At 45.1% G+C, this 21,313-nt stretch overlaps 1 protein-coding gene across 12 annotated transcripts in view; it reads right to left on the bottom strand.

Moving 5' to 3' along the window:
- The window catches only part of KALRN (kalirin RhoGEF kinase), a 669,312-nt gene that overhangs the window by 32,677 nt on the left and 615,322 nt on the right, over positions 1-21,313 (bottom strand). For 5 of the 12 annotated variants that reach the window (XM_053903453.1, XM_019448634.2, XM_019448635.2 and 2 more), the window contains 4 exons: positions 17,956-18,141; positions 17,114-17,285; positions 13,328-13,566; positions 10,523-11,620 (listed from right to left, as the gene is read on the bottom strand). In XM_053903453.1, coding sequence (XP_053759428.1) covers positions 11,363-11,620; positions 13,328-13,566; positions 17,114-17,285; positions 17,956-18,141 — 855 coding nt within the window. In that variant the 3' untranslated portion in view covers positions 10,523-11,362. Of the gene's footprint in view, positions 1-6,464; positions 6,525-7,656; positions 7,781-10,522; positions 11,624-13,327; positions 13,567-17,113; positions 17,286-17,955; positions 18,142-21,313 lie in introns of those variants that run through there. The other 7 variants (XM_053903450.1, XM_019448636.2, XM_019448638.2 and 4 more) reach the window with 3 other exon arrangements.

The raw sequence follows: 21,313 nt of genomic DNA, 5'->3' as shown, positions 1-21,313 counted from the left end.
AGGTGAACCCTGACAGCGCTGGGTTGGGGAGGGAGGTGGTGGCCTTCTCTAACAGTTGGCTCTTACAGCAATTTCTCCTGGATCAATGGCACCTCATAATCTCATTAATGTACAACATAAATGAGGTGGTTAAGGCCTCTAGACAAGGGTGACAATACCACAGGACACACATGACTGGGGGTTGCTGGGTGACTGTATTGGCCTGAGAAACCAATTTAGACGTTTCCAACCAGTGTGATTGGGTCTCCTTTCTTGGCTTCTGTGGTTGAACTCCTGAGTCACTGGGGTAGGGTGTGGGTGAGGCCACATCAAGGGATTAAAAAGGTTGTTGAGGAAGAAATTCTCCTCCAACAAGCAGATGTGCAACAAGGGAGGGCCTGAACCTTCTTAAGAAAGTACCTGAACTTCAGTGAGCAGATTTCCTCCATATCACATGCCAGGTTTGGTCTCTCACCTCACCATATTCAAGACCTGCTCTCTCTCTCTCTCTCTCTCTTAAGTATTCTCTACACCTAACATGGGGCTCCAACTCATGACCCCGAGATCAAGAGTCACATGCTCTTCTGACTGAGCCAGACAGGCACCTCAGACCTGTTCTTTTTGTTGGTTGTGTGACCATGACCTCTCTGACACTGTTTCCTCTAGGAGGGTAAGAAAACCCCATCTTGACATGATCGTTGGAAGGAACAGAAAACATAACAGAAATGAATATGCAGGGGAAGATTTTCTTGTAATTCTCCTAGGAGAGAGAAAATGCCAGCTCTGGCAAGTAAAGTGCCCTTTCCTCAGTGGTAGAATATAAATCAGTCTGCACGTAGAGTCAGAACAAAGCTAGGCAACACAAGGGAGTGTCCAGGCCAAACCTATCAGATATATTACAAAGAAAATATTTTGTAAAAATAAAGAGAGGAATGTGATGCTTCACTCTCTTTTCTCCAGAGTTCTTTTCATAAAAAAATTCTTTTTATATAATGCATTACCAGGCATGGGTGGAAACACACTGGTGATGCCAGGAGGCCAGTCACTTGACTAGGGGTGTAAAAGTTTCCTTTAATCTGTGTGGCCAGGTTATGTTGAAGGCATGAGTCTGGGACAAGGAGCACAAGCAGCTGAGGTGGGAGCAGCAGGCTGACTCTTTCAGGATGTGGAAGCAGGGGCTGGGGAACTGTGGGTAGGGGCAAGGGCAGAACGGTCAGTGCTGGCCACCCAGACCCTTCCCAGGGCTGGTGGTGGACGTTCCAGTCTGGTCTCAGGAGGAAATGTACCCAGGCCATTTCTGGCATACCCGCTTCAAAGCAAGTTCCAGGGTCAAGGCACAGAATCTCGACTTCTTCTGTTGGAGGGTCTCAGTGTTTTCAGTTAGAAGTTCAGGAAAGCGAAGGGTCTCAGAGTCCACTGACATCACGCCTTGGATCTGCACGGTGCTCATTCCACACCACAGACATAAACACCTGGACCCTCAGAGCTATGCGACCTCTCACAGAAACCCGAGACTCAGAAAGGCTAAGTGGCCAAGGCCTCACAGTTGACAGCATGCAGACTGCGATCCAGGCTTTCTGACTCCTGTTAAAGTGTTCTTTCCATGTGGTGCTGCCTTTGTGTGATTTTTTTTTAAGTAATCTCTACACCCAATGTGGGGTTTGAAGTCACGACCCCAAGATCAAGAGTCGGATGCTCTAGTGACTGAGCCAGCCAGGCACCCCACCTTTCTGTGATTTTTATTTAAGTCATACTTTTGCCCTGGAATGCTGGGCAGAAATGATATTCCTCTTTGTTGAGCTGGAAAGTTGAATAAGTTGAAATCCACATAGAAAAACTGGCACTGGAAGGCAGGTCTTCTCATCTGCCAGGATCTGTGTTTTAGATTAAAAACAACCTGGAGATGGGGGATTCTAAGAAGGGAGCAGGATGGTGTAGGTGGGGGGACAATGGCTAGGAGAAGCCAGAATCTGCCCTCAGGGCAGCTTCTCATTTTCAAACTGAAAGTTACAACTTCTCTGCCTCAGTTTCCCCTTCTAAAAGTCTCTGAAGGGCCCAGGGGTGGGGAGGATGTGGGTGGAAAGGAATTGGGGAGTTATTGTTCAGTGGGTACTGTTTCAATTTGGGATGAAGAGAAAGTTCTGGAAATGAATAGCGGTGACAGTGGTACAACATTGTGAAGGTATTTAATGCCACTTAAAAATGGTTAAAATGGTAAATTTTATGTCATGGATGTTTTACCACAATAAAAAATAAGAAAATTAAGGGGATAGGGTTAACTGAAGGTTTCTAAGTTTCTGTCAACTCTCCAAGTCTAGGGTTCTTACCCTGACTGGAAATTTCCTTCCAAAGTATATTTGCCTTTCCAGGTACTTTCTCCCCCTCGTCTCTCAGAACCCTCTCGCACAAGACCCCAACGCTGTTCTTATGCAGAAAGTAACCCCCCCAAGCTAACTGTCTCGCAGCTGGTATAATGACTGAGGGTAATGTCTACATTTAGACTGTGTCGTGGATGAGGATGAGGTTGGCTCCTTGTTAAATGGCTGGGACAGAGATGGAACATTTTTGGAATTGAGATGCCTCAATTTGACAGATTGATGTTCTCTGCTAAAAGTGGCATTGGGCTTTTTTTTTTTTTTTTAATTAAGATGCATTTATTTAATTGGGCTTGACACAAAAACTGGACAGAGAAACTTCATCCCTGAAGATGAAGGCCCAAGTCTAGGAGGCTGGTTCAGGCCTTTCTACTCCAGCACATGATGTAGGCAAGTGGCAGTTCTGGGGCTGGAGGGCAGGTGCAAAACCTCAAGTCTCAACATGGTCCTCGGATGATTTTCTGAGCTGCATGGGTGTGGGGACCTGCCTAGCCTGGGTCCTAAGGGAAACTGGTACAGCTCAGGGAGGATCCAGCCTTCTCGGAGGTGGGCATTGGCTCAGAGGGTGGGTGCAGATCCTTGACCCTTGCACCCTGGCTCTAACCTGGGCATCAGTGCAGATACTGGGGCAGAGGCAGGACTGGGAAGCTGGCAGGTGGGGATATGATGCTCAGCCCACCATCACATCTGCAGTCCTCATCAATAAGAGGCAGTCAGCAGTGTAAGCTGTACTGGAAATAAATGAATATTAACTTGTTCCTCAAACAGTCTAGTGTCTGATTTTCGGCCTGATTGGATTCTTCTTCCACGTAGAAACATTTCTCTCATATATAATCTCCTCTAGCCCCCAAAGTGTAATCAATACAAGATAAAGTAAGGTGAACTATGGGCAGACCTTTGCCCTTTCTAGAATAGTTATCTCTAAGGTGTGGTTGCAGATCAGCAGGAGAGAGGGGGGTGCCAGACCACCAGAGGATCATGTAGACTGGGAGCCAATCTTGCAGTGAATGGTGGTGTGGCTTGTGTGCTGGGAGTGGGAAGTGGGGGCTGTACCTGAGAATATTCACAAGTGTTTCTCTATAGGGGAAGAAAAAGGATGGATACATTAGAGCAGAATTGCCTCTTTTTACATAACTATATGTTCTTGGAAAGCTTTGTAAGCCAGATTCTTAGGATTCAAGGTGCTTCATTTTCCTCTTAATTAGCATTCAAGGATGTGCCTATAAACCTCCATAAAACAATATGGTGGGACATATGCAAAGACCCAAAGAAACTGCTCCTTAAGAGAACCCTTCAATCCACCAACTGAGAAAAATAGTAAAGGAAACAATTTGATAGTCATATACATGTGGAAGCAGGGGAAAAGAACCTAAATACAGCTGGGATTGCAATCAACATGCTGGCATCAGGTCAAGGGGTAGGCAGTCAAGAGGGCAGGACTTAGCATTCAGACACCTAGCACGGAGCAGTGCACAGGGTGAATAGGTCGGCATGTCAGCTGGGGTTCCAGGCACAGGGGCTCAGAGCATAAGCCACGGGAGTTGTAGTTCAGCTCAAGGGCACAGGACACACTCTCAATCAGACAACACATATTAGAGTAATCAGGTTCAGGAATTAGGAGTGAGGTTGGGGGCCAGGATGGGCCTGCTAATGATGCCCCAAATTATTAATTTAGCAGCCAGCGGCCTTCAGGAGGCCACCTGTTTCTCAAGCTGAGTCGTTAAAGAATAGCTCTCTTTAGCATACAGCCCTGGCCATCGTTTACCCTCTGCAATGAACACTGCGATAAAGTTCTCCTTACCTATCCTGTGGGGGAATTCTCAACTCATGCTGAACAGGTTGACTTTCTATACCATAATTGCTATTTGTGTCTGAAAATTTTAAGCTAGCAATGCCAAGATGCCTGCTTTCCCGCAGCACCTGCTTATGTGCTCAAATTTAACATGGCAATACAGCACACAAGAGCTCACTGATGCTTAAGAGGATCTGTATGGAGGGAATGTGCAAGGGCAGCATACATACCTACGACAAAAAACTTGGATTAACCAGAATATTTGGTTGGTTTCTAACAGCATGCCCCTCAACAGTGCCAGTTAATTGAAATGTCTGCCTCGAGCATTGTATTTGAAAACTTTTCAGACATACATCAACAAAATTCATGGCTTTCTTCCCTTCAGCACTAACATCCTAATGCCTTTGCTTACACATCCCAAAGCACCTCCCTGGGACCCATCTTATTTAGTCTATGCAAAGGGCTGCAAGCCTTGGATGAATCAGAACCTCAGAAATGTGTTCAACTCACAAAGCAGGGCTGACATATGTGTATGTGCGCATTTACATAGTTTTGCTTCCCTAAACGTATAATGGAGCGTCTCATGACATCAGTTAACTTTCTCCTTTTGCATTGCTCCCCTGGCCCCGCATCGCTCTGGGCCCACTTCTTACACTGAAGAGTGGGAAAGCCACTCTTCTCTCCCTGGTCCACCTGAGCTGAAAAAAGGTCCCAAATTGCCCTCTAGATCACAAATACCTGGCTGTCCCCCTCCTTCTGCCTGGACTTCCTCTACTTACGGATGACATCCCTGACACGGGCCAGCAACACCTAGACTGGGGATGCAGGTGTCACAAGGGGGCTACAAGCTGACAGGTGTGGGCTCCATGGGAGCGGGTGCCTATCCCATGGGATGCAAGGAAAGCAGAGCCAGAAATCTCCCCTGGCTGCCTCATTCTCCAAGATACATTTAGGCTATGAGCGCCGTACCCACTTCCTCCCATGGGGGAGCACTGCATTGACCTACACATGCCGAATTTAGGCCTGTGGCAATACCCACAGCCACAGGTGACCACTGTATCCTGGCAGAACTCTTGCTTTCAACCACTTGTCTCTGGCTTCATTCAACACAATTGGCATCTTCCACAGCTCATTTACCCCTTCTTGGGAAGAATGGTCTTTCTTGGGTTTTTGGTGCATTTCTTTGGGATCAGGTCAAATTAGAATAAGAATAATAAAAGTCCATCCAGTTAAGTGAAAACTTTAGGTCTATACAAAGGAAAATAATTTAAAAAAATACTATTTTGTACTTAGAGGAAACCTTTAAACTTTTGTCTATTCCTGGTGATGGGAACACAGATTTGGAGAAAAACATGTCAATTTCCTCTAAAAGACGAAATGGCAGGGAAAGCCAGCTCCATATTTGCTCTAATTGTCTAGGGTTTGCAAATTCATGAGGGTTGTCACTCAGTGGCAAGCCATGTAGGAGTCCTGTTTCTCTAACCCAAGATAGTTTCTAGCCAAGAAGGGGTCAGAAGTTGATTTGATTTGGTGTTCCTGTTGGTGGAGGTGTTAATTCCACTCCCATACCCCCGGAATCCTCCAAGGTAAGAGAGGCCCCTGACAACCTTCTAGTCTCTCAATCTTTAGAGAGACCTCTGCTAAGGCTACAGAAGGAGGCCATTCCAGGGCCGCTTTTACTTCCTGGTGGGACAGCCACCACCCAGGATCCCTAGGGCCAGGCAGAGGCTGCAATCACTCACTTGCTCTCAGCCAGCGATACACAGTGACTAGGGGCCAGGTCATCCACCAGGCCATACCTAGTCCATAATTTTGCTGGGGCCTCAAGGGAGGAATAGGTTCTAGTAGAAGAACCAGATGAAGAGGATAAAGGGGAAAGAAAAAGAGGGAAAAGGGAGGAAGGAGAAACAAATGAAGGAGAAACTATAACTAAAAGGGTTGTCTTTCAACTGGGAACCAGCCACTCTTTATAATGCCACTTTCCACGGGGGGAAAATGTGCTCTAAGTTTCCAGTAATGAAGTTGGATATCTTCTAAACAAAGCCATACCCGCCAAGGAAGGAAATATTAAGTAAGCATTCAAGAGAACCAGAAGTTTTAGTCTTTTTTTTTTTTTTTTTAAATAATCTAGGTCAAGTTTTCTATCAGAATTGAGCTGAATTTTCTTTTTTGTTTTTAAGTTGGGATGGGACACCCAGATATGCCCTAAGATCACAATTTATCCTTGACTGGCTGATCACTTCAGCAAGGTCACTGTTATAGAACACATTTAAAAAGACAATCATTATAGGAAATAGGACAACAATAGCTGCTTCTACCTCCATGCTAGTATTAGGGTCAAGATCATCACACTCTGACTCCTCGGAACTGTTCGTCTCCTTGAAGGGCAGCATGAGGAGGGGGAAGAAAGAGAAAACAGTTAGAACCACAGGCAGCTTTTGCTGGGGAGTGAGGAGAACTTCAGAAAGGCATGAGCAATGGGAAGTTGGGCAGAGAAAAAAACCCAGGTGCTTCTAAGGAGGGGGTGCTGATCACCAAGGGTGGCAGCATGCTCTTTCCAGGGGGAGGAGGCTGGGATTGTGTGCGGCCGAGCATCTCGCAGGAAATAGCAGTGGAAGCAACCACATGAAGCATGAATGCTGGATAATTTAAACTCTTGTCTTCTGTGAGGCTGGACTTCCCAGATGAGAGTGAAGGAGGGAACGCAATTTCTTTTCCCCAAGAAGGACGTTAGAATGGGCTTCGGTTGTTCTTTTTTTTGCTCAGGAAGGGGGAAAAGTGCCAGGTAGATAATCACACGCTATAACAATGTTAAACATGATCAGTCTAACTCCCATGGTCCAGAGTCAGATCTTTCCAGAAGGCCCAATGTAAGAAAAACAGACCCCATCATTCCAAGATGGACAACAAGGGCCTGCCAAAGCTTAGAATCAGTGGGTTCACAGTAAGATGGTGGATTATTACAAAACAGTAACTTGGGCTTCGCCAACGTGCCTCCCTTTCCTGCCCACGTGTAGGCCTGAAAATGTCATCGTCTGAATTCTGGGGAAAAGAAATGAAACTTTACCAAGGCCACAGTGGCCCTTAAATTCCAAACCTCAGACTTCACATGGTTGAAGGTTTGGCAGGCACTCCTAATCTCCTTACCCTGCGTGTATTTTCAAACCTAGGATACTGAACGGGCAGCTTTGGGAACTTTAGTATGAATCAAGCATCTTGCATTTTTACAAAAAGAATGCTGCAGATAATTTTGTTATAAAACATGTGCACGGTATAAAGAGAAAGGTATAAAAGAAAATAAAAGATACTTACGTATTTGAATTGAAGTTGCCAGGAGAAACAAAACATAAAAAATAAATTGATCTTGCATGCAAAATCCTGCTAAACTACTTCCCCTCTGGTCCCCACACTGGGAAAAAAAAATCCCCATCCACCCAAATTGCCTCGTGAGAATGCTGCAGGGTGGGAGTAGATGAGAGGTGGGGCACGGCTCTGGAATACCTTACTCACTTTAACAGAGACTTTGTTGCCCAGAATATCCTTGGGTTTACGAGGCCCTGTGGCTTCATTTTTACCCGTGTTCTCCACTTCCGCCCGCTTTCTCATTCGTAGGGTATGCCATGAACATGACTTCCTGTTGTACCAAAAAATGCACCAATCAAAATGGCAGGTCAGGGCAGAGTGAGGCGGTGGGTGGGCTCACCACCCTTGGGTGAGTCAGTAGGTGAGGTGCTCCAGTCAAGCCCCAGCTCCAGAGGCCCCAAATCTGTGTGCCAGCTCATGTGGTGGCTGGTAGCTAGTTGATCTCACCTCCAATAAGAAGTGAGTGAGGATGAGCTTTGACCCCTCTTGAGAGATGTGCCAGGTTGGCCGCAGCATTTGAGGAAAATATGAGTACTGGATTATTAAAATCTACCAAGGAAAGTTTTTATATCATACTGATGATGAATCCCTCGAGGACTGAGGAAGTCCCTTCCTGAACAGTATGGTGGGTGGTGGAAAAACAGGGTCGGGGCGGGGGGGGGGGAGTAAAACAGAAAAGATCAGTGTGTTTTATAAGTGTATAAGCTACTGGCACTTTCCCAGGACCAGATATAAAGACCCAAAGGGATGATTTTGAGGTTTTCATCCCATTATTTGTATTTGGGCTGTGGCCACTTCCGCACACTGCAGTACAGATAGGACTTTTTTCTGGGGCATTTGACTTGATACATGGTTGAGCACCACTCATTTATCTGGACATTTTAGGATGAAGTGCTTCTTGGTCTATGTCCTCCACATCTCTCAGTGTTTGTGAATAAAAAGCTCTGTCGACCACTAAGAAGTCCTAGAGTTTTCCTGCTGGGAGAAGACCCAACGTGTGCTCTCAAGGAGGTGAGGGCAGCAATCCCCTTTCACACTACCCTTAATTTCTTCCTTCCCACAAGGGGGTTGGAAGCTACTTCACAGACCTGTAAAGAAAAACTCAGAGCAGAGCTCTTGAGTTGCATATATGTCAGGACTCAAAAGACAAAGACAGCAAAAGCCAAGTCACAAAGAACATTAGTGACCCTGGGCAGGCATCCTCAATTTCAGGTGTGGTCACAGAATTTGGATGAAGTTCTATCATTGCCTGGAATAAGTGAGGTTGGCTTTCCTTCAGTGTGTCCTTGTCAAATTTGGTCCTTTGCAGACAGAGCTTGATGAAAAGAGCCTTCAGTAAGGGAGGGAGGAGAGAAGGAGGAGAGAGAGAGAGGCATATGAGATTTAGGAGAAAGGAGAATGTTTCAAAATGCATAGCATCTCCTCCATAAAACTCCATATATGTCAGGAATTTTAGGATGTTCTGACGGTGTTCCCAAAATATTTATCACTAACACACATGCTCAGTGATCACCCTTCTGAATAGGAAAGGGCAAGAACAGTCATGTTCTCAATTTGGGGGTCAAGCGGGCTCCACCAGAAAGCAAGAATCTCTTGGCCAGAATTTCTCTTGTATCTCCTGAATAGGCAGGCTCTCTAAGCACACCAGCAACTCGCTTCAGTTGTTGTACCTGAGCAAGAACCAGTCATGGAAACTAACCTTAGATAATATCACTGTTAACTTCCAACATTCACTTCATATCTTTACCCCCCAAATCCGCATCCCTGACCCAGTTTGAGAACATCTTGAGTCAGGGAGGCCCATGCTGAAAAGATTCCCAGGGCGAACAGCACGGTGCGTGCGTGCATGAGTGTGGGGGTGTGTTCCTGCATTTATCACAACCCTCTGGGTCATTCAGTGTGCTTGGTGAGAGACTAGAAATGTGACAAATAATGTTCAGAAGGAAGACTCAGTAGTATCAGTGGCAGGACAGGGTCAATTTCATATTCTTCTTTCCAGAAGAAGTCGTCATCATGGTTTGGGGAGCTTCCATCTCTTGGCCACAAGCCCAGGAACTGATGTGGAGACAGGGTTTCAGTGACATTTATGCTGTGGGCATCACAACCAACTCTGCCCCTTGTGGTCACAGCAGTCCCTGGGGAGGGTGCGGTGAGTGTCCTTCCCTGATAAATACTGACAGCCACTTTGAGTCAGACGCTCCGTTCCATCCCCACCAACCCCTGCACAAGAGAGGCTGACAAGGAACCAGAATGACCCAATTGTATTTGGATCTGTTCTCTTTCACCCAGGCTCACATCCCTCCCATGGAAGGCAGGAAAAAGGTGCAAAAGTGAGGAGGTAGTGCTGGGTGCCTGGATAATTAGATTACAAATCGTGGTAAGTGAGCTCTAGAAGGCCATTGACTAATAAGAACTTCAATGCTTTGAGGGCCTTTATTTCCAAGCCTTCTTAAATGGTACCAAAACAAATGTCTTAAAAGTAAACTGGATTGGGTCTATGGTGCCTTAGAGACCCCCACTGATTTCCAGCTGGGTCTGTGGTTACCTAGAAAGGCCAGGGTGAGGCTGGTAGCCTCTATCCTCCAAACTAGAGAAATGCCAAAGAAGCACTGTGTCCTGTTGTGCCCCTGCTCAGCTATGTCATGGGGAGTCCCTTCCACCTGTGCCATGGATGACCACTGAGCTTGGAGAGTGGTGGGGGATGCAATCTAAACACTGTCTTGTGCTCAAGTCACCACTTCATGTCAGCACCTCAAAGGCGCCCAGCGGGACAGCATCCAATCGGAATCATTCCACATCTCGGAGGTTAGAGAAAAAAAATAGGGGCTGTTTAGAAGGGAAGCCTAGTATTGGAGCTTGGGTGACAAAAGCACTTTTTGTGTAGGGAAAAACTGCCAATGCATTCAACCAATTCCTAAAATACAGAAAGGAAAAAAAAAAAAAAAGAATTGTTTGCACATTTAAAACTCCCAGAATAGTGAAATAGGGGAAAGAGGGTCAACTAGTCTTTAACCTCATTAAAACATGCTCATGGTGAAAATTTATTTTACATATTTAAAATAGTACATTTAAAATTATTAGTTACATTACAGGTACAATGATGAACATTGTGGCTCTCCATTTATATTGCACAACCTGACTTCATCCATATGGGGTTCTTTAAATAGTGCAAAATACTTTATACAGGAATGTGTTCGAAAGGGTCTTCGCAACCAAACTAAGGAAAAGAAATATCTTACAAATTACCATGAACATATATTAAAGTGACAGGGGAGGGGAGAAGTTAAAAAAAAAAAAAGTTACAATCTGTACACAGGAATTGCCATAGACAACCAAAAAGTTCCCTCTCTCCTGAGAGAAGCAGCAGGCCTCTGACCTACACAGGTCTGGCATTGGTGCTAAGGTCATTTTTTGGTGTCAATCAAAAAAAAAAAAAAAAATATATATATATATATATATATCAGTAACTTAATACAATATAAATAAAGTCCAGTCCAGTGAATCCTGTGGTGGGTCAAATGGAGCAACGGAAGGCATGCCTTTTGTCATCTAGGGTTTCAGTAGGGTTCTTTTCTTAATGGGGGAGGGGGAGAAAAAAAATGAACAGAAAATTATAACCCAAAAGGAAAAAAACCTACAGCCACTACCGTCAACAACCACAAAAAAAGCCCGGAACAATCCAGCCTGGATGCCCCATGCTGCGTGCGGTTCCAGCACTCAAATATTGGTTCCGGTGGCACTGTCGAGAATAAGCAGCGGTCATTCCCTAGCGTGTGTTTGCATTTTTGTGTTCTTTGTTTGGTTTTGATTTTCTAATCCACACACTCCTCTCCCGGGGAAGCCAACGAGGCACTTACTTGATGCTTCCGTCACTACTTTCTGCTGCCGCGGTGGCTTTGGTGAGGGGTGCCAGGACGCTGCCCGGGACCCAGCCCTCGGCCGCAGGGGAACAGTCGCTGGCCGGCTGGTACACCAGGCACATGTTCTGCTGGTTGACGGCGAGGACCTGGACCACCTCACCTTGGCTCACACAGATTTCGTTCTCCTTCAGTGCATAGTAATCTTTGATCACGGCCATGGAGGAGGTCCCATTGCAGCCCCCCAGGTCGCCCTGCTAGGAGACAAGGGCAAGGGGGACATGGATACAGGAAGGCTGGTTCACACAGGTAGCCTTATATCCCACTGCGTGCTTAAAGGCCAAATCCTACTGCGTGCTTAAAGGCCAAATTTCCCACCAGCAGGGTAAATAGCAGGCAGAAGATTATCTTGAGCAATAAAATTAATGTACAAATGTGCTCTGAAAATCTATTTGTTATAGCAATGTTGTATATAATATTATAATCAGGGGTGAATGGGTAGAGAACTGTCCAGCCTAGGGAAAAGCATAAACACACCTTCCACCTGGAAGCCCCTCACTAGCATGCAACCTTCCTGCCAGCATCCTCTAACGTAAGGAAGAGGGTGGCACAGGGATACGTAAGCAGTTGGGCAGAGTGAGGTCAGGGCAAAGGTCAGGTCAGGGTCACACCCCCCTAATGGAAAGAAGACAGACCTTCTGAAACATTTTTTCTTCTTTGTGAAAAAGCATCAGTTTCCTGCTACATTCTGATCTCCTTTGAGACAGAAGTAACAATGAGACATTTGCCCAGTTCAATGGCAAGACCATGACCTACCCTGACCCAACTCTAGTGGGAACAAAACTCCTCTGGTCCTGCCTGTGTTCATTAAAACAAGAGGTCATACCTCTGTGGCTTTTTCACATGACTATACCAGGAAAGCTACTTCTAGACCTGTACCTCCCATGGAGGCCTGGCTACCTCACAGAGCACGATGAGAGCCAGAAATTCTTCAATAAATTTGACAAAAGGCCGTTATGACTTCACCTAATTCACAAGGAGTTTTTAAGGTAGAAAATCATTTCCAGGTAATATGATGAAATAGGTCAGTACAGTTAGTCTAATACAGAATTGAACTTGGATATATTAATAGTTGATTTTTTAAAAATATTTTCATTAATAATTAAAAAATCAATATCATCCAATTCGGATAAAACAAATAAAAGTATAAAATCAGAACATGTAAGTAAAAAAAAATGTAGACGTTCCTGTTCACAGACCCATTGAGTTCTAGAGGCAACTGAGGCCTAATGAGATTAATGAACTGCCTGAGGTTCTAGGGCAAGTGAGTTACAGAATTTGGGTTGGAACCCAGATTGCCTGAATTCCTAATCTAGCACTTTTCCCATTTATTCCCATGCCTACCACTTTGTAGGGTCCTACACAGCTGTGTGGATGGGTCTACAGTTAGTTCTATGCTGTCCTCACAGTGATGTTTAAATTGTGGATTATCTGTGATAAACGTCTAATCCAAGCCTGCTTTTCCCATTCACACACAGATGAGCCATTTCCCCGCACTGCATCTGTCAGTGGAGGGCAAAGGACTGTGAGCTCACTTCAGCAGCTCATCATTAGAAAGCATGATCTCTTTCAGACGTCAAACACTAGAGTTGTGACTTTTAGGTGATCCAAAGCACGACTACTCTGGTATAAGTCATCATTGCCACTACAATATTACCTTGTATCTGCAGGGTTTCTGCAGATGACAATAGCTCTTTAACACAGAATGTCTGAGCACAGGGAGCTGGTCTAACTCACTCAATTTGTAGGGGAAGAAAGAGAAATAATTGAGACGAGGCTGTATTCAGTGGGTTGTTCTGGTAAATGAGCAGCATAAAAAGAAGCTACTTCTTTTTTCTAAAGTGAGCACAGAGGCTGAACCCTCAGAGTGGTGAGGCTGGGGGTAATAGGCTGTCACTTACCTTGGTGGCCTCAAACTTTTCCCCAGGCTGGTGATAGTCAAACCCTGGACTGCCATTGGAGGTAGATATCTTCAGGGGTGGCAGAGGCGGGTTATAGCTGGAGCCCTTTGGGGGCTTGTCAGAGCCCCCGGGGACAGAGGAGTAGGGCCTGGGGCTGGCTTGGGGAACTCTAGATGGCTGGGACCTCATCACAGCTGTGTTCCTTTCTTTTCGCTGGTACTCAATGGGCGACTGTAGTGCTACAGGGTAAGAGCAGACAGTTACTCTGAGGTCTAGGAATCTCACAAGGATTTGGAAGCTTAGTACACACAGGCTTTATGCCAGGCATAATGGTAATACACGAGGAAGACACTATTCTTGTTTTTAAGGAAATTATGATCTACCGTGAGGACGAAGAAACCTACGTTAATGATGGAAATGCAAAAACGAAATGGTGCCATATATGAGGTACAAAGTGCTGTGCAAAAGGATGGAGAGAAGTGTGTGCATGCGTGTGGGTGGACACTTCTATGGGGGTGGTGGTGGTACTAAGCTTCAGACTGTGCAGGAGGTAGGCAAGTGTGAAGTGTGTCTGGGCAACAGGATGGAGTCAGATCACCTGCAGCAGAAGACCATCGGTGGAGGAAGAGATGAGACATAAGGGAGGTTGTTGGCACCATGACTGAAAAATCTGCAAAGCCCTGCTAACGAGGCTGGGTTTAATTCCAAAGATCTTGAGAAGTGATTGGATTAAATGAACTTGAACATTTGAAATTCTCTCGCCAGAGCCACATTTTGAGGAATATATTAGCCTTGGAGCAGCAGTTGGGAGGAGGGCTGGAGAGGCCGGTTCAGAAACCATGAGACAGTGGCAAGCCAGCGACCCAAGCAGAGCGGAGCCAATGAAAATGTAGAATGGATATGACGTGGCAGGTGTTCAGAGGGAGATTAGACTCTGCCACAGCCTGGATGGGAGAAGAAGCCAAGAACTGATGGTCACTCCGGTTTGGGGTCTGGCAGAATGGTCGTCAGTGGAACTCAGGAGACAGAGGAAAGACATGAGCTTTGTTTTACAGAGTTTAAAATAAGAAAGTTCAAAGGCTTGAGTGCTAAAGAGGTATAGCCAGGCAAAAGTCATACAGGTCAAATTCTGTAATAATGACTTCCACAGCTGGCCCAATTTTGTCATTTTTATCAGTATTTTCTGCAAAAAATATTTAGGTAGGTTAACAGCTGGGGCCCAGAGAACTTTCAATTATAGGGATATTTCTATAGCAATAAGTGTGTGCTTCAGTAGGACTCAACATAGGGTTCACACTTCTCTTTGAGGTCTCAGGAGGGAAAGATTGGCCCTGAGATGCCTGCATATGCCTCTGTAAGTAAAAGGCTAGCCCTACTCTATCATCACATCCTTGTCTCCTAAGTGTGTCAAAGGCTCTTGCCAGAGCTCAGCCTTTCTCCCTGGTGTTCTGTAGGCATTAAATATTTAGGTATTGATAATTGAGTTCAGTAATATCTCCATAATTCACTATAATTAAGAGAAAGATCTCTTGGAACCATGTAAAAGTCTGAATCACTGATTATGCCCAAAGAAATGCAGTTCTAAGTTTTAAGTAGATAGCAGGGAGTTTGGAAGCAGGCCTTATTGAACTAACTTCGCGAATCAGTACCCATCACATGGAACTGGGGTATTACTTGATTAGGTGTAATAACTGTGCTGAAGTGTTTCAAAATAATATGGCTTTTTAAATGAATGACACAGCGAGCCTCTGTTCTTCTGCTAGTCAGTCTCAGTTTGTATAGCTCAGGTCTTAGGATCAGGGAAGCTAATCCCTCCTGAGAGGGTTTGTTTCTGGCTGATATACAGCATCTTATGCCTGATCCTGTTTCTTTCTTTGCTTTGTTTGCTAGGGAGTTCATAGATACATGCGTGCCCTACCATTAGCAACTATCTGTAGTTTGTGGTTAAAAGCCTAATTTTAAGTTATACGGTTCTGGGTTCAAGTCCTTTTTCTATCACCTACTGTTTTTGTGATCTTGGACAAGTTTACTAACCTCTGTGACTCCTTTTCCTCACCTGAAAACGACAGGGTGATAGGACTTACCTTTCCATGTTGACATGAGGATTAAATGTGATGATACATGTGAATACTTGCTTAGCATCGTGTCTGGCACAGAGAAAGGACTCAACATGTGTGAGCCATTATTGTTACTTCAATTATTTCTAGTTTCAATTTTTTCTTATTTGTCTTTTGTACTGACTTGATAAACTTAAACATCTCATTGTGGCTTAGAATCAGAAATGCTTAACTAATAGAATGCAATATAATGACATATTTTATATATGTGCTCTTTTTTGCACAAAACTGTTTTATCAACAAAGGTATTAATTCAAAGTTCTAGGAGTAAGACTGACACTATAGGGAGCTGGCCGTGTCTGCCTGCTCCCAGTACCGCTGGCAGGTGCACACAGTATGTGCAGCGTGGGCAGAGTAGATCGTCCCTCTTTTTCACACAATGAGCCAACAGAGGCCCAGAGAAATGTCGTGACCTGCCCACAGTCCTAAATGGCATGTCACCTTTCATCTTTCCCCCATAGCATTCAGGTCCATGCCGGACACCCAGCAAGTGCTGTTTGCGCCATGGGAAAGACTCCAGATTCCAGTACTGGCAAGAGGTGACACATCTGATAGTGGATCTGTGTGTGTGTGTGTGTGTGTGTGTGTGTGTGTGTGTGTATGTGTGTGAGTGTGTGTGTGTATATGGGCATATATGCTTGCTCAGTTTGTGCATGTGTGTGCATGTGTGTGTACGTACAGGCATATGTGCTCACTGAGTCTGTGTGTGCACGTGTGTGTGTGTGTATGTGTATGTGTGTGAGTGTGTGTGTGTATATGGGCATATATGCTTGCTCAGTTTGTGCATGTGTGTGCATGTGTGTGTACATACAGGCATATGTGCTTACTGAGTCTGTGTGTGCACGTGTGTGTGTGTGTGTGTGTGTACATACAGCCATATGGGCTTGCTGAGTCTCTGGGGTAACTTCATTACTGGTTATATTCTGCCTTCAACTTCAAGCTCTGTTTCTGCTCAGAGAAACTTCTGAGCTCATCAGCTTGAGAGGTGAGTGCTAGTTTAACACCCTATACTTCCTCTCACATGCCAAGCTCAACATGAAGACAATCCCAGCAGTGAAAAAAATATAGAAATGTAAACAAGGTAGCAATGCCATTTCTGGTTAGGGGGCTCCTGCAGGGTCCGTAGCGAGCTATATTCTGTGTGTAGTCATCTGTTCTGAAAAGTTTCAAAGTATTACCGAAATTCAGTGATCACCTCTCATTTGAAAGGGCTCAGGTTGGCCAGCAAGAGGACTCATCTAGGCTTTCGCACTGATCTGTCAAACTCCCAGTATTTGCTAGGTAACACCAGAGAACCTGAGAAAGTACCAGCCGTTAGCCACCAAATGGGAAAACATAGGTCACTGATCGTTGATGTGCCCAACTCAGCCTTTTGCCACAATTAATACCAACTGGCAGCTGGCCACAAAGCATACACCCTATGTCTAGGCTCTAGAGAATAGCTCTTCTTTTGGAAAGTTGGGGTTTCTTTATCATGTTCCATCTGTTCCACTGGTGTATTCAGGCTTAGAACAAATCTAAACAAAGTGTTCCTGAAAACTACAAGTTTGTCATCCATATAAAATGTCATCTGGGCTCATGAAGTCACCATGAGCCCAGACACAAGGAAGCTCAGAGGCATGGGGTTCCCTGAAAATGGCTGCTGGAAGCCAGGCCCACTGATACCTACCATTTAGGAAGTCTCGCTGTGTTTCTAAGACTTGATTGATGTCCTGCACCCAGGCCTGCTGGATGTCCGCGTTGGCAGCTTGCAGAATGACCCTCTCTGAAGTCTCCCTGTTCATGAGTGCAAACTTGCAGGGGTCATTGTCCACGTTCTCCTCCAGGACCAAGTAATTCATCTGGAAGAACCCAAGTTGATTCTTTTGGTATTTAAGTGGTTTAAAAAAAACAAGAGCACCCTGTATACACTGTATGTTAGCCATCTTGACAATAAATTATATTAAAAAAAAATCAACAACATATTATACTTCCTCAAAGTTTTTATTTCAGGAGACATTTCCACAATTTTGTCCTGGATCTAATAGCTAAATACTTTGGTTTCTGTCTTTGATGAATGACATGGTACTGGAGAGCCTGCAGGATCTGTAGGACCTGCACTCAGCCTGTCTTTTTCTTTCAAAATATTTAACCTTCATGCCCCCTGCATGTTGGGCTGAAAGACTGTCAAGGTTGTGAATTGGTACTCACGCCAGGTCTCTGTCTCAGGGAAGCAGCTCCCTGGGTTTGGCTCTTCCTTGCTCTTTTTAAAAAAAAATTTTTTTTTTAACGTTTATTTATTTTTGAGACAGAGAGAGACAGAGCATGAACGGGGGAGGGTCACAGAGAGAGGGAGACACAGAATCTGAAACAGGCTCCAGGCTCTGAGCTGTCGGCACAGAGCCCGACGCGGGGCTCGAACTCACGGACCGCGAGATCGTGACCTGAGCTGAAGTCGGATGCTTAACCAACCAAGCCACCCAGGCGCCCCGGCTCTTCCTTGCTCTTTGTCATCCCCACTGGGAGCCTTACCTTGATGCTCCTTTTGAACATGTAGCCCGGGGTGAGGGATCCCTTCCTTAGCAGTTCACTGAAGATGACGATTTGCTCAAAGAGGAACACGCGCCTCTCCTTGGTCCGGGACTGCATGCCCGCGTCCAGCTCAATCACATAGAACGTGTCCTGCTGCAGCAGCTTCCCCTGAGCGGTCAGGGTGCCCTGATGGAAGGAGGTGCTGGGGTGAAGGAAGTGAAAACCCGGCAGGGGGCCACAGCCCTCTGGGTCCACAGGACCTGCCCCACTGAGGACACAGACAACAGACCTGGCACTAAAAGCCCCAGGACTCTAGTAAGAGATTGAATTAAGACCCATCCATTCAGCTAGGGCAGATACAGAGCTCTGGGGGAAAAGGGAAAGAAACCACTAAGAAGCAGCTGTGAGAAAATGCCAGAAGGAAGAAAAGTAAAATTATTAGCTAAAACGATGTTCAGGAATTATCCTGGCTCTTCTTATTTTTTATTAAAAGGAGAGCAGAAAGTAGGGGACACCTGTAGCCTTTCTGCCCCTAGGGCTCTGAGAACTGTTGCCTTCCTGGCTCCCTCGCAGCATGGGCCAAGGACCTCGGCTACCCTTATGGCCACAAACCAACCTGTGGCCAAGGGAAGTGATACAGGCAGGACCACAGGTAATCTGAATTGGGCCGCTCTCCTCTCCATCTGTTATTTCAGGATGAAGTCTTAGAATTAGTCTAATTCTGAAGTCTTAGTCTCCTGCTACCGATCAGCAGGTGAAGTTGGAGTACCATACACAGGTGCCCATGTTTTATAAGCTGATAGATATTTCTTTGGGTCCTGTGATCCTTCTTAAAATGCTTCCAGCTAGCAGGTCACTTGCCAGCCTAGGTAGTGGAGCCTATTTGGTTTGCCAGTTTCTAACCCGATTTTCAGAGACATCTTCACATCTTCAAAGGGAATATGGCCCAGCCCAGCAGGTCTTCAGAGATGCTATTGGAGACCCCTGCTTTCTCTACTGTTCTGCAGCAAGAACACGCCGACACCTGAGATAGCAGCCAGAGGGCCACCTCTGAACCATACTCTCTCAGGTGACGACTTTCACCCTTCAGTAAAAATGTGGGCCATTTGCTGCACATGATGCCTTATTCCAAATAGTACCCGGCACATGGGTCATTTTTCTTCCCTATTCCTGAGAAATGCCTGCCCTCTGCTTGGATCATGGCTCCTTATTGCCAAGGTCGGCAGCCAAACAGGCTTATCTCTCTCTGGTCCAGAGTTAATATTAAGCCAGTGAACAGCTAGCCAGGAAAGCTCTAAAAGCTCTATTAATATTACATAAGAACCTGACCCATGAATGATAGCCTTGCTGATGCTGAAGGGAAAGCTAGAGGATTTAAAAGACAGAGAGTCTCTAAGTGGGGAGGCTAACTTCTCCCTGGTCTAAAGCCCTGGGCTTCAGAAAGGACGTAGGGACATTCATGGCCCTTCTTAATTAGCTGAAGGAATGCAAAGAAGATTCCCTGCAACTGGATGGAAAAAGGAGATGGTGGTGTTTGACTGAAAAGAGAAGGTAATTTTGTAGTCTGTGTGTGGCCTTCTGTGGACATACACGTGCATGCACGACACAGCTCCTGTGGAGTCTAACTTGAGCCAACACAGTCAGATGCTCTTCCCCTGTTAGTGGTCAGCACCTCCAAAGACTCAGAGAAGGTCAAGCCAGACTCCTCCTCAGAAACACGGGGACATCAAGGCTTAAGACCAAAAGGGATTACTTGGTTTGTTCAGAATAGCCTCAGACCTAGCATAGCCCCAAGGGAAAAAGTGTAAAAGTTCATCCAGTATGACTAGAGGAAAACCATGTAAGAACGCAGAGTAGATTTCTGCTGCAAACCCCTGCTTACTCTAATGCCACAGGTGTACCGTGGAGAATCAGGAATCTATGAAAAATAAACAGCAAAGAAAAACTCCACATAGTTCCTGGTCATAACAAAGCAGTGGCAGACAGGGACACCAGAAAGGCCTTGGAGGGCAAGGAGGACAAGATAATTTGGCTCAACAATATCATGAATCCAACTAATTAACCCAAACCTGAATGTAGCATCTCCTAAATTTACTTATAGACAAGTCTGCTGCTTTTCTTTTTTCTTTTTTCTTTTCTTTTCTTTTCTTTTCTTTTCTTTTCTTTTCTTTTCTTTTCTTTTCTTTTCTTTTCTTTTCTATTTTAATTTAGCCAAGGAAAAAAAGCTTTTACTTTCTTTATTATCTCAACTTCTAGGAACCCCTTTTCTCTAGAAAGTAATAAAGTCTTAGGTTGCAGGATTATCAGGAAACAGGATTAGAAGATCCCCACCTTTCTCTAAGTCGTTCAACAATTATTAAATCCCAGTCAATAATTGTGTCAGTTCCAATTTTATCACATTAATTCTCAGATTATATGTAGTTAGCATATGAGGTTTGGATATAAACTAACAGCAGCCACTTAGCCAGCTTAAAGTAGGAAAGTCAATTTTTTCTTCAAAGGTTCACCTTTATTGGCTGAATTACTCCCCCTGTCCAATTCATATGTTGAAGTCCTAACCCTCCAGTATCTCAGAATGTGACCATATTGGGACATAAGGTCTTTACAGAGGGAATGAAGTTAAAGTGCGGTCATTATGGTAAGTGCTACTCGAACATCACTGGTATCCTTATAAAAAGGGAAGAGTTGGACACAGAAAAATGTGCAGAGGGAGGACAATGTGAAGACACAAGAAGAATGTCATGTGAACATGAAGACAGCAATCTACAACCCAAGGAGGGAGGCCTGGTCAGATCCATCTCTTACAACCTTCAGAAGGAACCACCGCTGCCTATCCTTGATCTCAGACTCCTAGCTTCCGGAAAAATGAGACGATAAATTCTGTTGTTTAAGCCACCCGGTGGGACTTTGTTATAGCAGCCCTAGCAAACTAGTTCATTCACAGAAGCCAAAATTTTGGGGACTTCTAGCTGTTTCTCTTAAGACTTGGTTCTCTTCTTCAAAGAATAGAAATGTGCACATGATGTGTTAAAGCTTTAAATGTTCATTTAACTGAAAAGCCAGCCAATATGTGCATCTCTTTATTAGAAGCATCCTCTCTAAGAAAAAAAAAATGTGTTCCAATTTTCCTCAGGTGTACTTCCATGCCATAGTTCTGTGCTCCCTCAAATTCCCAGCGCTCACTCCTCAAGCAAGCAAGAAAGGAAAGAGGTTGCTGCCAGGTCCACAGTTACAAGGAACTTTGGGTCTTTCCAGCCCCATTGGAATTGTGACTCCAGCTTTGTGGACTGCTCTGTAACTTTCTCTCACTGCCCTATCACTGCATATCCTAATTAGATAAATCTTCTGGGCCCGTGAG

This window comes from Panthera pardus, unplaced genomic scaffold (genome assembly GCF_024362965.1).
Source record: "Panthera pardus isolate Hobbes unplaced genomic scaffold, ASM2436296v1 HiC_scaffold_16, whole genome shotgun sequence".
NCBI classification, from domain to species: Eukaryota; Metazoa; Chordata; class Mammalia; order Carnivora; family Felidae; genus Panthera; species Panthera pardus.
This window is presented reverse-complemented; position numbering and strand designations above follow the sequence as displayed.